General features: G+C 35.7%; 1 protein-coding gene across 1 annotated transcript in view; it reads left to right on the top strand.

The window, feature by feature from the left end:
* The first annotated feature begins 473 nt into the window (after positions 1-473).
* LOC139121350 (ubiquitin-like modifier-activating enzyme 6) overlaps positions 474-17,864 on the top strand; it is a 71,077-nt gene continuing 53,686 nt past the window's right edge. The window contains exons 1-6 of the mRNA XM_070686168.1: positions 474-594; positions 4,836-4,952; positions 6,981-7,071; positions 7,660-7,692; positions 10,019-10,113; positions 13,031-13,223. Of these exons, the coding sequence (XP_070542269.1) occupies positions 4,912-4,952; positions 6,981-7,071; positions 7,660-7,692; positions 10,019-10,113; positions 13,031-13,223 (453 nt within the window). The 5' untranslated portion in view covers positions 474-594; positions 4,836-4,911. The remainder of the gene's footprint in view (positions 595-4,835; positions 4,953-6,980; positions 7,072-7,659; positions 7,693-10,018; positions 10,114-13,030; positions 13,224-17,864) is intronic.

The raw sequence follows: 17,864 nt of genomic DNA, 5'->3' as shown, positions 1-17,864 counted from the left end.
AAAATTCGTTCACTGACGCCTAACAGAATATCATACAGATATAAAGTTACACAACTTTTATTATATTATCTATTGAAAATAGATTAATATGAAGTATTATGTCCATATTTTAATACATTTATCTTTCGTTTTTTACTAAACTAGACATTATTGTTTGAATTTCGGGAATAAAATTAGGTATTCATGTTAGTGTCGATGACTTCAGCTGCAAGGCCTCAAATATATTTTTGAATTGCCTGATCTGATAGGTTAATGAATGCGCGCATTAGATTGATATGCATCGGATGGGCACAATATTCTTTTAGAAAAGTTGATATTTACTCAAATTTTTCTTTATCCTTAATATCTGAACTTTAAATATTTTTGCATCCAGACGATATAAACTGTTGTCCATGCTGTCTACAGTAAAAAACATTTATTTAGTGGGCGGGGTCAAATTTTATCTACCCAATCAGCTTAGCCCTTAGAAAGACAGTCGTTACCATCGGCAAAGGTACGAATATCAGGATAAAGTCACTCGCCAAACTGAAGTAGACCTGTCTGTGTTTTTGCTTCCGCGGATTAACATTAGTTTACGGTGACCGTGCTCTTTAGGTGAGGATGTTCGCATGTGCCGAAATGATCTTCAATATTGCTGTTTTGTTATGGTAGATGCACAATTCGAAAGGAAGCAACACGTGATAAATGAACATATCATTTCTGTGTTTTGCAGACGACAGCTGAATTCGATGAAACACCGGTGCATATATTAGTCATAATGTTTGTTTGCAACTCTTCTGAGGTGTGCCGGGTTTAAAACAAATGCTCACAGGTAGAAGTTAACGTTTGGCTTAAAGTTATTGAATATCTAGGACCCTTTCATTGAGAGGTGCTAGGTGCGGGTTTCTGTCCGACCCGGCGCGTGGGGCCAGCAAGCGCCTCGCTGCCGCACATGTGTTGAGCGATTGTTCAAAATCGGTGTCCGCGACATGATGTTGCATTATTGTAATTAAGTGATATTCTGCCATCGAAACGCTTTTCATTACGATCACGGCAACCTTCTCCTTATGTTTACATGCGCATTATCAAAACTTCCTCACATTGATCGTATGACTTTGTTAGATTGTCTATTGGTATTGTAGAACTGGAAGAATCGCAAGAACAGACGACGATTTTGAATTTGCCTCTGTGTATTTTCAGTATTTTGAACAATGGTTGCCATAGATCCAAGCCCCTCCCCGTTTCTAAGGGAATATTGGTAGTTTGTAGCTTCAAGATGATCTTTTGATTATTTGTATGTACATGTTACCGGTCAAGCCATCCATTGATATGTGTGCATATACCGTAATGTAAAAGCAATCTTGCATACAAGAACTTCCTTGCCAGAGATTCCCCGAGTGTCTTTGGGAAGTCTAACAGTTGATGTTTTGTCCAAATCACCATGGCAACTTGACAACAACATCATAGAAATATTAGAGTTCGAAACATATGTAGGGATATGACAAAGTTCTACATGGTATGTCTTCCATGCATGCATCGTTTATGATGTCAATCAAACTTCAAATTCAGAGCAAGTACCTCATTATACATGTTTGCTGCGTTAGCCTAGTCATTCTGTGGACTGTGGACATCTCGAACAGTTGAGATAAAGCATGTTTGTAGTTCTAATAATCTTTGAGGTAAAAAAAGACCTCCATGTTATAATCGACTAGTACCTGACACCCTACATGTCAATAATTGTATGTTCAATATAATATATCTCAGTAATCAAGTTGTATGCATGCATACTCCAACTTTTAACTTAACTTCAAAGGATGACTTAGATTCACGGGACCAGTAATAAAATCTAAAACACTGTTATATTGCTTTTAGAAGTTAAAAGATATCCTGAAAAGTAAGAGGGTATCATCTGAGGAATGCTGAAGTGAGAGTATAAGCAATAAAAGCTATATTTAATTCCAGGGAAGTAGGGCTTTGCATAATGGTGAATGTGAAATGTTTGTAGGAATTATGCTTTGATTTGAGCTTTATGTTTGCATTTAGGTCATGGGTAATGTGACCAATGAATATAGGCTGTGTTGTGGGGAATATAATTATGGATTCAGTACAGGACATTATCATCTTCAACCAACTTATATGTGTTCCTTGTTTAATTTTCTCGTTTATTAGTGGATAATAAACAATCTGTAGAATTATGATTTTAAAGTGGCTGCCTGTCATGTGAAAGCAGTTTTTCAATCGTTTTGTTTTTGTTGATCATGTAGATAGAAATAAAAGTACTAACTGGCTATGTAGCAATTTCTCTTCGAAAAAGAGTCTCTCCCTTGCGTTGAACATGCAGTTTTAACAGCTTCTACAATTCAGCAAAGTTCACGTGAAATCAAAAAATCCCATCAGGATATCACTTTGATATTATGTCAGTCTGATTGCATACTAGATTATTGGAATATAAAGTTAGGATTGCATGGTTATTTACATACTTGAACTGGTAGTTGTTATGAAATGTATTGTTATATTTCTTTTCAAGTACAAATATTATGAAAAAACATTCGTTTCATTCAGTGTGAAAAGTGATAGATTCCCCGTTATAGAATGATAAAAAGAAACCAGAGGACTTATGTATGCTTTGAGTTTGTATATCATAAGGGTATGATAATCAGTTAGCAGAAGAGTTGGGGCATTTTGTCCATTATCTTCATTTCCTCCTCCATTTGATAGTTAGTATATGTTATAATTAATGGGGTTCAACAGCTTATGCCATTTGCTTACATGACTTTGGTATGCTACAAAGTAATGTTGACACTGTGAATCAAATTTTAATTTCTTTTGCATATACACATGGAACCTGTTTACTTGTGCAGTCAGTTTTGTTTACAAAGGCACAGTTTGACTTTGAGGTTGTATGTACTGTTTATGGTCATGATTCTTTAGTTGCAGATTTAGTTGCATAATTTCAGATTTAAAGGGAAACAGTCGCCGGAACTGTGCCTGCACAAGTTTCTTGTTTGCAAACAATGTATTTCGTGCACGACATCTAGATGAACTTCATCATCATAGCTGCAACATTTAAATTATACAATGTAGATTATGACAAACATGTTTTAACTTTCATCATTCACCATCGTACCTTGGATACAGTGTTTACATTGGTTGTATGGGTCCCATACGACCTTTGAGCGCAGTTCCGACGACTGTATCTCTTTAAGTTTCATTGGGTGAAAACAACAGATCTTTGAATATGTTTTAATATGATTATAGTAGACGTTTTTTTACCTGGTCCTGTTAATGTATTAAAATCTGTTATAATTTCACTCATTGAGGAAGTGCAGTGGATGGTGGTATATTGAGGAAATCACATGACTCTTTTGACCTAAATTTATGTAGGTCACTAGCTGAAATAGTAACAACTGGTGGATGGAAAGTATCTTCCAGGGTATTTTCATGTTTTTGTCAGCCTGTGGATAACTTAAGGAAGTGTCGGATATCACTTTACCAATCCTTGTAAATTATGTCATATCTGATAACAGTCAAGCTGGTTTCATACTGATATCAACCTTACCCTAAACCTGCAGTAAAGTTCATTGTCGAGGTATTTGACAGCTGGCTCCTTATGAGCAGTGTGATGTTTTGGTTTTCTATTTTCAGAAATTTGTACACAGTTGATATCTGTATTAGTTTAATTAGTAGGTTGTATGTCAGTCAGGGGTTTCCTATGATGTGATGGGAGTTCCATTGATGTTGTGCCTTCCCATGTTAATTTTTCCATGTCTACTCAATTGCAACCATCAAATTTACAAAAGTCATGTGTAATGTTGCATGATATGGGAAACTCCAATAATTGCTCAAGATTATAGTTTTTGATGTGCGCAATCTAGTAGTAAGTCATTTTGAATGCTGATGTAATATTTTCTTTTCAAAATGAAAGTTGGCAATATTCCATGGTTTGCAACATTCTACTCTTGCTAAAAAGAATCGTGTCAAGAGAATCATTCTTAACTTGTTCAAACACAAGTATGCATAAGTCAAACCTTCCTGTCTTCCATATATTTCCAAATGTGCACGGTTGAGTGTACATGAAAACTATCTTCTCTGAATGTAGGTCTGCATTTTAAATCATGAAGATATGCACTAGGAGTTAAAAAATCTAGTGATTCAAGTGATGAAGAACAATGCAGAACCACTGTACTAGAATTGTGGCTTCATTAATGATATATATTACAGAAAGTTCTTAAAAATTGCAGTGATTTTAAGTTACCCTTCATGTCCTGGTATATGATATCACCGTGGTCTCATTTAACTTTGTCCAATTCAGAAATATTGTGCAGAGTCAAACAATTTTTGTTAACTGATAAGTCAGACAATTTTTGTTCAACTTATGTATTTTTGAATATAACATTTTCATGAAAATTACATAAAATCATTCTGACTGCTTTCATGAAGTAGACATCTTTTGTACTTACACTTCTGTTCGCATTTGACTAAATCAATAGACATATGTCTTTCTTAAAGATTTGTTTTATGATGCTAAAATCAGTTTAATTTGTTTTATCGTAGTTTAATTTTGTCAAATTTCTTTGTTGTGCTCATGCCATTTTTACAAAAATATGAGAAATTCAAGTTCATATGAACTGCTACCAATAGTAAGAGTAATTTTGATATGTTGATGAATATCTATATGTAAGCCATTCATAGGAACTGAACAAATAACTCAAAATCGAATGAATCTTTTGGAACAGTTTTAAATAACTTCAATGTAGTAGTTGTAAACTGAACCAATAGGTGAAATCTTATTAGTAAAGGAGTCATGTTGTATGTTGTGTCTTTGTAATTGTTTTTTAACCTTTTTGCACTTGCAGGTAATTCAAGACGCAGGCCACGCCGAAGAAACGTAAAGTCAGCCATTGTGGCCAAGTAACATCTACGTCAAAAACCATGGCAACAGATCAAATGGATATTGATGACTCTTTGTACAGGTCAGTTTCAGTTGTCATGATTTGGAATATTTTCAGAAGGATGTACTATTGATGTCTGTGTTGGAAGGTGACAAGAAATAGCAAATTACATTGTTGTTGTTCTTGGAAACTCAAAAATGAATCCAACATTTTGAGTCGTTCGATTACGAATTAAAAAAACATCAAACTAACTATTGTGGAAAGCGAATGTCAAACAGGAATGTGGCTGTAATTGTCACATTCATAACAGCCTTGAAGAAGAGAATATAGAACTGATCTTATTGAATTCATTGACTTTTGGTGGAAGAAACTTGAATGCATCAAAAATAGAGCCACAAACTGAGGTTGCAGTTGCCTGCTGCAGATTGACATCATGCTTGTGCCATACACTGTCATTACAACCGCTAAATTTGAAGTGAAGATTTTGTGTCAAATGCACAGCTTCTCTACTAGATCAAATTCTTATCATCCATGTATACTAGTAAGAGCGAGTAAATGTAGTATATCTGAAAGCAGCAATATTTTGGCCTTGACATTGCCATACCATTTGCTAAGGTTGAATGTTAATATTACAGAATTGTAGACCACCATTCTAGTCTGCAACAGGTACCCTTTATTTATCCTAAGTAATAACATGTTGATTTGCCGCAATTCTTGAAGAAATTATGTTAGTTTAAATTTTGAATACAGATGTATACTTCTTGAGATTGAAAGTTTTTCGACATCATGTCCTATAGTATAGAAACTGTGACAGAAAAAAATGGTACATTTTGTTCTCTCCAAGTTAATGGTATTACACTCTCTTCTTTTTCTCAGTTCATAAATGGTTTAATTGAAGTAATTTTTGTGTTTATAACACTCTACTTTTGTCATCGAGTACTCTAAAACTTCTCAAAGACATATGTATACTTTGGTGTGTGTGTGTGTGTGTGTGGTGTGTGTGTGTGTGTGTGTGTATTTATAAAGCCCTCTACCAGCAGATTGCTACCAATACCACTGCCAGTATGTTGTTGTCATCGACTAGTGTGTCCAATACTAACATTATAAGAGTGATAAAGGAGGCCTTACATCCCATTTCCTGTGTAACTTTACACTGTCAAAGTCAGAGTTCAGGTCAAGTTGTTCGAATTCATGTCAAAGATCAAGGTACCCTGCAAATCATCATCAGGCTCACTGACGGGACAGACATATCTGTATATTGGTAAAGATTGCCATCGTTATATCTATCTTTCATAACAAAAAAGTTGGTCAAAATCATCTATATGGTTTTATTGGTGTTTAACTTGTCAATTATGTTATTTACCATAGCAGCATGTATAGTATGTGGGATATTCTATGCTTTTCTTGTTTTAACCAATGTGACCTGATAGGGACAGATAAACCTAGCAAGAAAGGGTTTAAACAAATAACACTACAGTGGTAAAAAGTATGCCAACAGCCATAAAAACGTGAAAAAAAAATATATTAGAAAAACAATTCTCTTCAGGTACTGTTAAAGATATACACATGCACTGGTATACGGTAAGTTTATGAAAACTCTATGAAAATTCTATAATGCCAAGAATTTCATTTCTGAGTAGACCAATACACCCTTGTCTATTAAATGGTACCTGTTCAAGGATATGAATTTACAATTGTTTTTTATTATAGATTTGCGTGATTCAAGATAAAAATATAAGGATCTACATTGGGTTCAAAACCAGACACCTTCAGTGGCACTCAATGAAATGAATTTTGAATCATATGTTTATCTAAAATTTTAGATTATTAGTTTTCATAATGCAACCAGTAAAATTTGAACACAGATAATACAAAAACCGGTGGTAAATTGGGAATATAATGAACATATTAATATGCTGTCTTGTCTCTGACAGTACATGTATTGCTAAATGTCTAAAACGCACAAAACCTTTTTTCCATCTACATTGCCAACTTCCTGACAGAATATTCATTGCCGTCTTTGATACCTTGAAGACACTGAGTGCAAAATACTGAGAGCAAATGCCCTGATAACAACTGCAATGGGTATTGTATTATCTTTCATTGCAGTCGCCAACGGTATGTCTTGGGTGACAGTGCAATGCAGCAGATGGCCAAATCTAATGTGCTGATATCAGGATTGGGAGGTCTGGGAGTTGAAACTGGTAGGATTGTCAAACAAATTACTTGCTATATCTACTCGAGCCTCAAACTCTCTTAACTTGAAAATATGTCTTTTTTCATCATTTTTTGCAATTGAAAATGTGTATTGGCACAAGCAATAACTCAAGTCATGAGGAGCTATGCTGTTATAAGGTTGTGTTGATTCAACCCAAACAAGATACTCTACCCCTGGTCAGGACAATAAAACCCAGTACACCAACAACATGTTTCATGAAAAGCCTGGAAATTTGCAGTGCCTCAATCCTCCATCCACCTAAATGGCCATGTCTTTACCTGGCATCACAAAAAATCTTGATCCTAAAACAATACTGCAAGTAGGAAATTTATGTCAATAATCACGCATTCACGAGAATTTCAATAAATTGACCTGTCATTGCCTTTGAGTTGTACTGATATACTTATATGCCAGCCACAGTGAAATTCTCAACATTCGAAGTGCATTCACCTTTCATCTCTCCAAGACTGTTAAGGGTTCGGTATTTAAATGTCAAGATGTGTATTATCCAGGCACCTGGTAAGAGTGAAAACATACTCTGATGTATAATATATGTGTTTGTTTCCCTCTTACAGCAAAAATATAATTCTGGCAGGTGTTAAGGTAAGCATTGTACACAGAATTATAATACCTACTGATTTATTACTTGCAATTCCTTCCCTTTTTTGTAAATTTATAGATGTGAAAACAGATGGCTTACTGTCTATTTTTAGATGATGTAATATGCAGAAAATGCATAGTAAATTGAAAAGGGTTTTATAATAATACCTTTCATCACAGTGAATATTAGTTAACTTTCTGTTTCCTTGTGGTTTGATATTGTATCACATTACTCATGTTTTGTCGCCAAGTCATGTCACATGTTTTTGCTCTTGGTATGACTTGCATGCTATATCTTATTGCCTCTCTTCTGTTCTGTAGATTTCACTGTGGACATAACACCTGTCACTTTGCCGGTTTCGCCCCAAGTGGCCCAAATTCTTTTCCGGGATGAAAAATTTAAACATCCAAGGATGTAATATCTCACTTTCTTCATGCTGAACAAAGTTGGCTTGGAAAACCTAGTGTGTCCTGAGGGGATATATCAGTCTTATCTTGGAAATCAAGCTATGTCATTTGATTCCAAAGTGAAAAGAAAAAATGTCATGGATTGAACAACTTCCATTTTTAGGATGGGTCAGGGAAGGATGCAGTATATTAAACTTCCTTATCATATTTGCAAGTCCACTGCCTCACACTGGAGAGACAGCATACCACATTGTGCACATATATGGTGAAAACATTTTGGTTCAAATTCAAAAAGTTGCATACATATATACAGCCACAAATATTTTAAATTATGTAGTCAGTGATTAGAAACCATCAGGAAGCATTGTTGGTGTGAACAAATGGCATTGTTCCAGACATAAATACATTATTTCCACTGTAACGCCGTATACTCCCCTCATACACAGTATAAAATTACCATATAGTTTGTGGCTTCTAAGCAGGTTGTGGATATTCTGTTATCTCATTGAACAGAAATTCAAAAGACATGAAAGATACCAAGAAAAAAGCTACACTGCAGCTAATGAAATTGAAATTCGATAGGCTGTGCAACAGTAAAGATCTTTCTTTACTTCCCATTAATTATTGATAATTTAATTTTCGCAAAAGTTCAGGTAAAGTGCATTTCATGCCAAACACCTTCACATAGACAGTTACTTAATCCAACAATGAGAACTCCATGTGTATATATATTCTTCAAGAAATTTTAATTGAACTTGCTTCTTTGGGTAATTTGACTGAAGAAAGGCTCTTTCAAGAAATATTGGTAGACCATTGAAAGTTTTCTTAAAAGTCTTAAGGGAAAGAAAGGTATGATGGTTCACAAGAAAGGTGATGGGAACTACATATATGAGGTTGTGAAAACTGATCTCAAGATAGTCAACAGCTTGATTATAAGACTTCAAAATCTCTAGGGCCTGTTAGGTATGTAGAATTTGCCAAAACAGGTTGCAAAAACCCCTGTGAAGAATATTTTAAGTTCTGTAGAAAAATTTCAGTGACTTTCTGAAAGGACAGTTTTAGGCTTTGACAGTATCATTTAACTATGATAACTCAGTGGTGTATATAATGATTCTTTACTGTAGATGCTATCAAATTTGATAACATCGCAGTTGATAAAATAAAAATTCTGTTGCTTGATCTGTTCCGAGTTGTGTGCATTATAAAATTGAAGGATGTCTTGTAATTAGGGGAAAATGGCCAACTTTCTAAATAATAATAATAGTATTGTTCATTACTTTCACAATTTTAAGCAATCTCCCATGCAATTTGTCCCTTTATAAGTTCAAGATTCCTGAAATCCTACAGTCAGTCTTGGAGTTTCTTGATATTTCCATGATTCAGCCCAAGACTACTACATGTACATGTAAAACATAAAATTTTGTAAAGTCAAAAAGAATACCCTTGAGTCAGTGATTGGTCAAATTGGTGTTACATGGTACACCAATGCTCAATTATTGTAAATACGTATGTGGTTTTTCACATTCTTGTACCACTCTAACAGAAATAAAATCAATGTATTACATCACCGAGGGACTGTTATCACATACTGCAGTGTAGCGGCTGTACAGTACTTGTGTACAAATGAACAAGTCTTTGAAGGTCAATGCAGAAAGCAATTGTATTGAAAGGGCATTCATACCAAAGGGAAAATCGGGATCAAATCATTTTCCAAGTTCGTCATAAACTTTCTTGAAGTTTTGTTCGAGAATCATTCTTTATGAATATTTTGTTCTTGACAACATATCCGTTGCCACATATTGTTACTGTTCCTGACATCCTGATAAAGTCATGTACATATGGAAGCCTAGAGGGGATTGTTCAATGGAACAGCCGGCAGACTCTTGTGAAACAGTGATATCCATTTGTGTTTTATCCACAGTCTGTGACACTGCAAGATAGCAAGACAGCAAGCTACAAGGATTTGTCAACCCAGTTTTATCTCAGGGAAGAAGATGTGAAAGCAGGCAGAAATAGGTAAATTTTTGCCAAAGCTCTGGGTCGTTAATTTAAACTTCTTTTCACAAAAGATTCAGCATTTTCCTGAAGTAGGTTTCTGTCATGACAAAATGGTGATATTTTATAATTATTGTGTGTTCAGTCACCAAAATGCAGAGATGTTTTTCAGATATTGTTATATACATTACATTTACAGAGACATGTAAATAATCTTGAATTTAAATATAACCAGTTTGTGTTCAATTGAAGCACATTAATTTTAACAGTTATATTTTAGTGCAACCACTGTGTTCAAAAGTAAAAATTTAACCTTCAGGAAAATTGAAAAGTTCGCCTCCATCTCTTAGACTCCATTTCACTCAACAGCATTTTCACCCCCATGTGTTGCTTCTTGCTCTGTGTACAGGAAGTTACTTTGTAAGAATGAAAGACCTTTGCTTTGTACTGCTGCTTTTAGATAGAACATTAAAACCTTGCCCCAGGCTGCAGATTTTGTTTGGTTTTGAGGAATCATTTTACTGTACAGCTGGTCATGGGCTGTTTGATAAGGAAGTGAGAGAAGGCGTGTCGCTCGCCAGCTTTATTGACAAAGTCTCTTCATTTAGGAATTATCAAAACCCGAGAACCATACTTGTTTTGCAAGAAAAAGAGGCTCCTAATTTTTTTTTCACCATGACTGTCAAAGGGTTCAAAAAGTCATATTCTGATGACATTTGACAAAAAACAACCTGTACATCAAAGGGGATAAAAAGGCCACCAAGGTTTGAAGAAGTATTTTCATAGAACAATAGAAGTACCATGTCAAAAATGTGCGCTTCTGAACAAAGGTATGAATAGGTTTATACTCTTAGCATATTTCGTGTATATTTCCCAGCCCACTTGACGGTGGTTCTCTTTCAGACTACTTCCCATACCCATCACAACTCTGGATAAAACCCTCAAAAATTATAATCTCCCTATACAGATCCATATTCCTCCCTCCCTCCTGTACATACATGGCTTTTTGTGTTGCTTACTGTTTATACCAGTGACAAATCTCCCTTTCCCCCTGCACATATCTGGCTTTTAAGTTTGGCTTTACCATTTTGTGGAAGTGACAACCCTCTCAAACATCTTCAAGTAAATTGCTCAATTGCCATTTGCAATTGGATTGCATAAAACCTTACTCCACCATTATTTTACAAATTCTGAATATCTCAAAGGCTTTAAGAGTACACTTATACCCATTTTAAAACCTCATTGAACATCTGTAATAACCTTCAAGTATATTGCCCAATTAGAATATGTTATTGTCAATTTGGTTGTATAAAAACTTTTACTCAGCCATTATTTACACATTCTGAACATCTTACGGACCCAAAAAGTATTTTATACCCATTTTAAAAACCTCTCAAACATCTGTAACAACCTTCAAGTATATTGCCCCATTAGAATATGCTATTCTCAGTTTGGTTGCATAAAACCTTACTCCGCCATTACTTTACACACTCTGAATATCCTACAGACTCTTGTGAGTATTTTACACCCATTTATCATGTTTCACCTTTCATAGATGACTTTTGATATTACAAAGCTTTCTCACCCAAGGGCATACTGTCAGGAAAGCTAATTGTTTGAACTAGACTGTTTGTAATTAGCTTGTTAGTGCTGTATAAGGAATTAGTCAGAATTATAGATTTCCTCAATGGAAATCTTCATAATCCTGTATTTAACTCATGTTCCTGATACATAAATCCTACCCCCATATCATTTGAAACTATTAGATCATACATTAGACTTGTAGTAGTAATGGACACTCTAAAGGAAGATCAACATTTTTCAAAACTAGATCATAAACTTAAAAGAATGTTTGTAAAATATCTTACAAAGCATTTCGCCATGCGTGAGGCTGTTGCTTACTGAAGTATCTGTAGTCCTAGCATCTCAGTAAAGTGTTTTGTCATTGTTGTATGATAGAGTACTGCTGGAACAGTGGGGTGTCAATAGTTTGACTCAACTCTCAGAAACGCAGACAGACAAGATGTATCACAGTAGAAACAGGGAATGTCAGAAATTCATGTAGCTGCTTTCAGAAAAAAATTGCTGAAGCGTAATTCGTTCCATGGGGAGTATGTAACAGGAGTCCCTGAAGCACATATTTTTACTGCTAATATACCCTTGTAGTAATGTCAATGTCCTAGTTTGAGACATAAAGTTATGTGCTTACATGTCAAAGTTCAAATATGGCTACTGGAAAGGTTTTCAAGTTAACCCTTTCACCACCATGGTTTGTCCCAAGTCTATTGTTTTCTATGGTAAAGTTGGACCTGTATACAGGGAACTGGGGGTTAAAGGGTTAAAGCAATGGGTAACTCAATAGTAACTCAATATTCATCACAGTAAAACTTCATGAAAATCTAAGCACTAAAAGTGACCTATTCACATACTATGTCTTTTAACAAACCAGGTTTTGATGTGCATTTTAGATATCCGTTATTCTGTCATTGTCACCAGACCCTTGGACTCCCATAACAACACTTACCCACACACTGTACCACACTGCTGTTTTTTTTTATGTGCACAGGTACTAACACACCATCAGAAGCAATACAGGTTAAACTAAATCAACAACACTGAGGGAATGCAAAGTGACACCTCAAATGATGGGTCTTGATTGGTACATCTCCATCATTGAACTGTAGATTATCTCAACTTGAAACAGCTATGATAAAGGATTTATAATATTAAAAGAGACAGTCTTCAACGGATATACAGTATTAGAGGAGACAGTCTTCTGAGAGGATGATATGAACAGTTCTTGATTCTTATTTGCATTCAGTACTCAAAACATCAGTCACTGTCATATTTTTTTTTGATCTAAAATGTATGCATGGTCTTTTGCTCCTGTCCCTTGATGTAAATATTGCATGATTTCTTCTATCTATCCAAACTACAGAGCAGAGGCTAGTTTACCTCGCCTCGCTGAACTGAATCCATACGTATCGGTGAAAGTTAGCACTGAAGTTCTGAACGAAGACACAGATTTAACCGATCTGAAGAATTACCAGTGTGTTATTCTGACAGAAGCTTCCCTAAAGCTACAGCTGAAAGTGAATGCATTTTGTAGAAGTCAGACTCCCCAAATAAAGGTGAGGCGGTATCTCTGATTTTATTAACTGTATCATCTTTCTCACCTGCGTGCTGTTGTCTTGTTTAAATGCGTGTGTGGCATTTATTGGCATAATTTGCATTCAGGTCTGGCAGGAATTTTAATGAAAAGGAAAAGCTGCGTACTTTAGTTTCAAAATTACATTAATTTCAATGTGCGTCAGTGGATAAGCAGACTGTGTACTCAAGCCAAACTTTGTGCTGAAAAGGTATGTACTCGGAGTTGGATTACGATTGTGTCAACAGTGTTAGATATTAGCATGTAAGTGAGCCAAACATCCAAGAAGAAGCTAATATTTGGCCTATTGGGTGTAATGGACATATTATTGAGTGTACTGTTAGCCAATCGTGTCATCTGTAGCACCGTCAATAGATAGAATTCCTTTATCAAACAACCAGCCAGGTAACCTAGGAATACATCACCCAGACATTAGGGATGTAAAAAATGTCGCTGATTTTCACAGATCTTTTTAACAAACATTTTGGAGCCAGACTTTATGTAAATCTGATTGTTGCAATATGGTATTATTGAAATGAAAATTTACACAGGGGAGAACATCGTGGAAAAGGACTTAGAGGGCTGTTCTGTGGTATTGTGTAGGATGAAAAATTGACATAACACACATGTGCAAAAGGGAAAGTGTGGCCACAGGACCATCAGGGATGTTCTGATACTTTGTTTATTAAATTGGCCAGTATCTTTAACTTTCAATTTTTAAAAAATTTTTTTGTATATCAACTGCAAGTCCTCCTACTCCCACAAGCGTATTGAAACATGTAATGTTTTAGGGTCTATGGTTTACTTGTCATCACAGCATCTGTATGTGCAGGGATGTAGAAAATAGCCGGCAGCCGGCAAAAACAACCGGCTGTCAGCAAAATTTTGCCGGCTGTGAAAATTATTTGTAGATGTAAAATCGATGTCATTCTGCTGCAGTGTAAAAAAGCCAAAATCTTCTCACAAATCTTTCAAAATAAATGTAACTGCAACGAGAAACAGCAGCTTTTTGTATTTGTGTGTCCGAAAAATCAATCGTAATCGAGTACGAGGATGTATACATATACGTGCGTGCGTTCACACGGAAATGGCCACTCGTGTTAAATTCAGTCCGCTACGGGATCAGGTATTAGTCGAGTACTAAGTTTACAAAATCATAGAGTTTCATGTCTTTTCAGACTCCCAAAAATTCCTAGTCAAACGAAATCGAATCGTAAACAAGAGTACCCTGAAACAATCTACATGCATAAACGGTCTATACCCCGGGATCGGTACGCGGTAACGTACTTGTGCTTGTCGGAATGCAGTGCACAGGTCATGCAGGTCGCAGTTGACCTCGCTGTGTTTTTTTGGTACGTCATTGTCGGCATGTGTTCGGCTAGCTTTCGGAGTGACTCGGTACAGTCACGCAGTTGTATTTGCATGACAAGCCTATGTCAACTTTGCGGAGATTGCACGCAGATTGTAAATGTTTGGGCGATAAACAGCGAAGTATCAAGAAATTCTTCAGTGGTTTCTCTGATAAACAGGCCGAACAAACTTTCGGTGAAAAATCTGCTGAGGAACCTGCCGGCACTTTAGCAGAGTGACGTCAGTGCAAGTCCTACATGTACTCCGGAAATCGCAACCAAAACAACCAAGTCGAGTTCCCAAGCGGCCGTGCAATGCCACCGTGTTCCAGTATTTAATATCGAAACAATTGAATGCGAACCGCGTTCAAGTGAAACTGTTGAAACAACCAAAAGTTTTGCTACTAGTGATGTCAATTCATCGGGTCGTGAATCAAACAACAATGTACAGTACGTGTTATCTCAGAGTGACGGTGAGAAAGAAATCCTAGCTGTGTTTAGCAATGTATTCGATGGCAACGGTGAGCGAAAAATCGGACTTCATTATTTCTATATGTGCAGCAAAGGCTGCTGTTCTTCGATTCCGACGTACGACAAATATGGGGACAATTCTACAAGTAAATTTAAAGTTTCTCACGCGTGGCTATTGAACAGAAAATTGAGCTTTGACGAAGTTACCGGTTTATGGTGGCCAGTGTACATCGAAAAAACGAGACTATACAAATAATAAATGTTACATGTTTAGAAATAAAAGTACCTGAAGAGAGATCACCTGACTGTCCCTACCTTGTTACATCGTACATGATGTAAAAGTGTGCAAGATTTGACCAAAAATTCATAAAATGGGTCCAGGAGAGCCATTCTGGAGACTTCAAAATCAAAAAAGTCCGCACCGTGGGAGGGGGGAGACACCCCCCTCCCACACCCACCCCCAACGACCGCTTCGTGGTCGCATTACGGACATTGCCGGCTGTCAACCATAATTTTCCTGCTGTGACAAAAATTTTCTACATCCCTGAATGTGAAGAATTCACTTTTATTGTTTGGATTTGAATTCTAGTCCAGACCAGAGTTCACTTGTCAACAGTAATACTGCAGTTTACACATGTACAGGCCATGATGTTTTATAAGTCACTGTGTGAATTTCACTGCTTAAAAGTGCCACTAATTTTGCAACATAATTAGTGTGCCATGAAGCCATTAAAATATATACCTCATCCTGCAGTCCGGTACCAACTGAAAGTACAAATGAAGTCTGTGATGTGATGTGGAACATGGTAGTATACAAAGGGATGGCATGGTGTGGTCAGTACCCTTTGTTTGATATTGAAATGTGCGTGACATAAAATAACATGACAAGAATAATAATTATTATGGAAGATGGTACAGATCTGTATGTTCTGCATCGCTGATTTGTATTCCAAAGGTGTTTGAACATTGTTAATTACCAGTACCTCAATAGGTAGAGATGTCGCTTCATAGACTCCTACCAGCACAAATGTTCATACACCTGTTTCTATGTTTATGACATTTTTTACAACTGAGTAATCATCCTGTGTACTGCAAAGGGAGCTGTTTGTGTTGTCATTGATATCTTGTTGACTAAAATTTTGAAAATTGAATCTGGCGTGAAAAAGTCATTTAAAAGTGAGAAAATTGTAAACTCAGATACAGTTCATACAACTTGGTGCATTTTTATTTGCCAATGTCTTCATGCAAGTATGAATTCTGAAATAATAAATGGTAACAACTACACACACAGAATTCAGTGTGCTTGTTTTTTACACATTTTGTGCACAACATTTCACACACAAGTGTATGAACCAATTCCTGGTGTATTTCCATTTTCAAGCTGGTATAATGATCCAACGTATCTCAATATGGACTAAATAAGTATATACATGTACTGAAATCAGTTCAATTGTATTTCTATTGAAAAACAGCCAAAGAATCAATAAGCTGACTTTGATATCTTCACAAAACTTCAGAAGAGGAGGAACTTCAACTGTGCACTTTGATCTTTACACATTGTTGACATTTCTGCTGAAATTGGAAATCAATATTGTATTGCTGGAGTGTGCCTGTTTCACCAATCTTCAGTCCAGGGTTTCAAATGAAATAGATGCAATCATGATCAAATACTTCTGGTGTTGCCAGTGTGTTTGCACCTATTATCCACTGTAGGCTACCATAATCTCACATACAGTGCTCTGAATTTCAAACAGTTTTGACCCACACATTCTTTTAAAAATCTTTACACATTCCAAATATTTCTCGTGAATGTAATCTATCACTAACGTACGGTATTTAACAAATATTGATAAATATATAGTTAGATAAAATCTGTAATTTTTATTTAATAATTTAGAATGTTGTGAAGATTAGGAAAAACCAATTGGTTTGGTTATCTTCAGAAATATGATTATGAATTGCCCTGATCCTCTGAACTTTTCCAAAAGCATGAATGTTTAGCGTAACCAGGTACAAGTTCTCTCCCTTTGAAATACACGATAGCCTGCTGCAAAATCAAAACAGTGGCTACATGGAGCATCCATCTACCCTCAGAAATTATAATTTTCAAATCTGGTGAACAGTGACAACATGTCAGTAGTTTAAAATTAGGTGTCTACAATTTATGAATAAAAATTAATGAGCTGAAGCAGCCTTTTTAGCACTTTAATATTCAAGTAATAAAGCACACTCAGTGATGGTACACCACGAGATTTTGACCAGTTCACAACATATATGTATGAGAGATAGTGAGTGCGTATATGAATTGAACTGGTCAAAACCGAGTGGTATACTGTCGCTGGGTGTGATTTACTGCTATTATATCACAACAGTATAGATTTAAATTCAAGCATGGAACACCAAAAAAGGATTCTTGCTCAAGCCGAGAGCTCACACGTGTGCCAGCAATGGTATATCACGAATATTCAATGGTCCTTTTCAGTTTCACGTCTCAACCAATCAGATTACTGTATTTGCACCATCAATTTACTGGTATGATATGATATAAATTATATGCTGTTTTAGAAATCTGAAAAATTACATTTTCAAGAAAATTACATTGCAGTTTATACTCTTTGTTTTCACTTGTCAGGTTTATAATTGCTTACTCATAAAGAATATCAAAAAATATGATTTGGTAATTTCTTAATATAAAATTTGAAATTTTTGTTGCTTTATTTTCTTGAGACGTTGCACAAATTTTACTTGGTAGATGAAGACCACTGCTTTAACCCTAAAGTCATTGACACATTCACAAATACTGA

The sequence above is a fragment of the Ptychodera flava genome, chromosome 21, assembly GCF_041260155.1.
Source record: "Ptychodera flava strain L36383 chromosome 21, AS_Pfla_20210202, whole genome shotgun sequence".
In the NCBI taxonomy this organism is placed as follows: Eukaryota; Metazoa; Hemichordata; class Enteropneusta; family Ptychoderidae; genus Ptychodera; species Ptychodera flava.
This window is presented reverse-complemented; position numbering and strand designations above follow the sequence as displayed.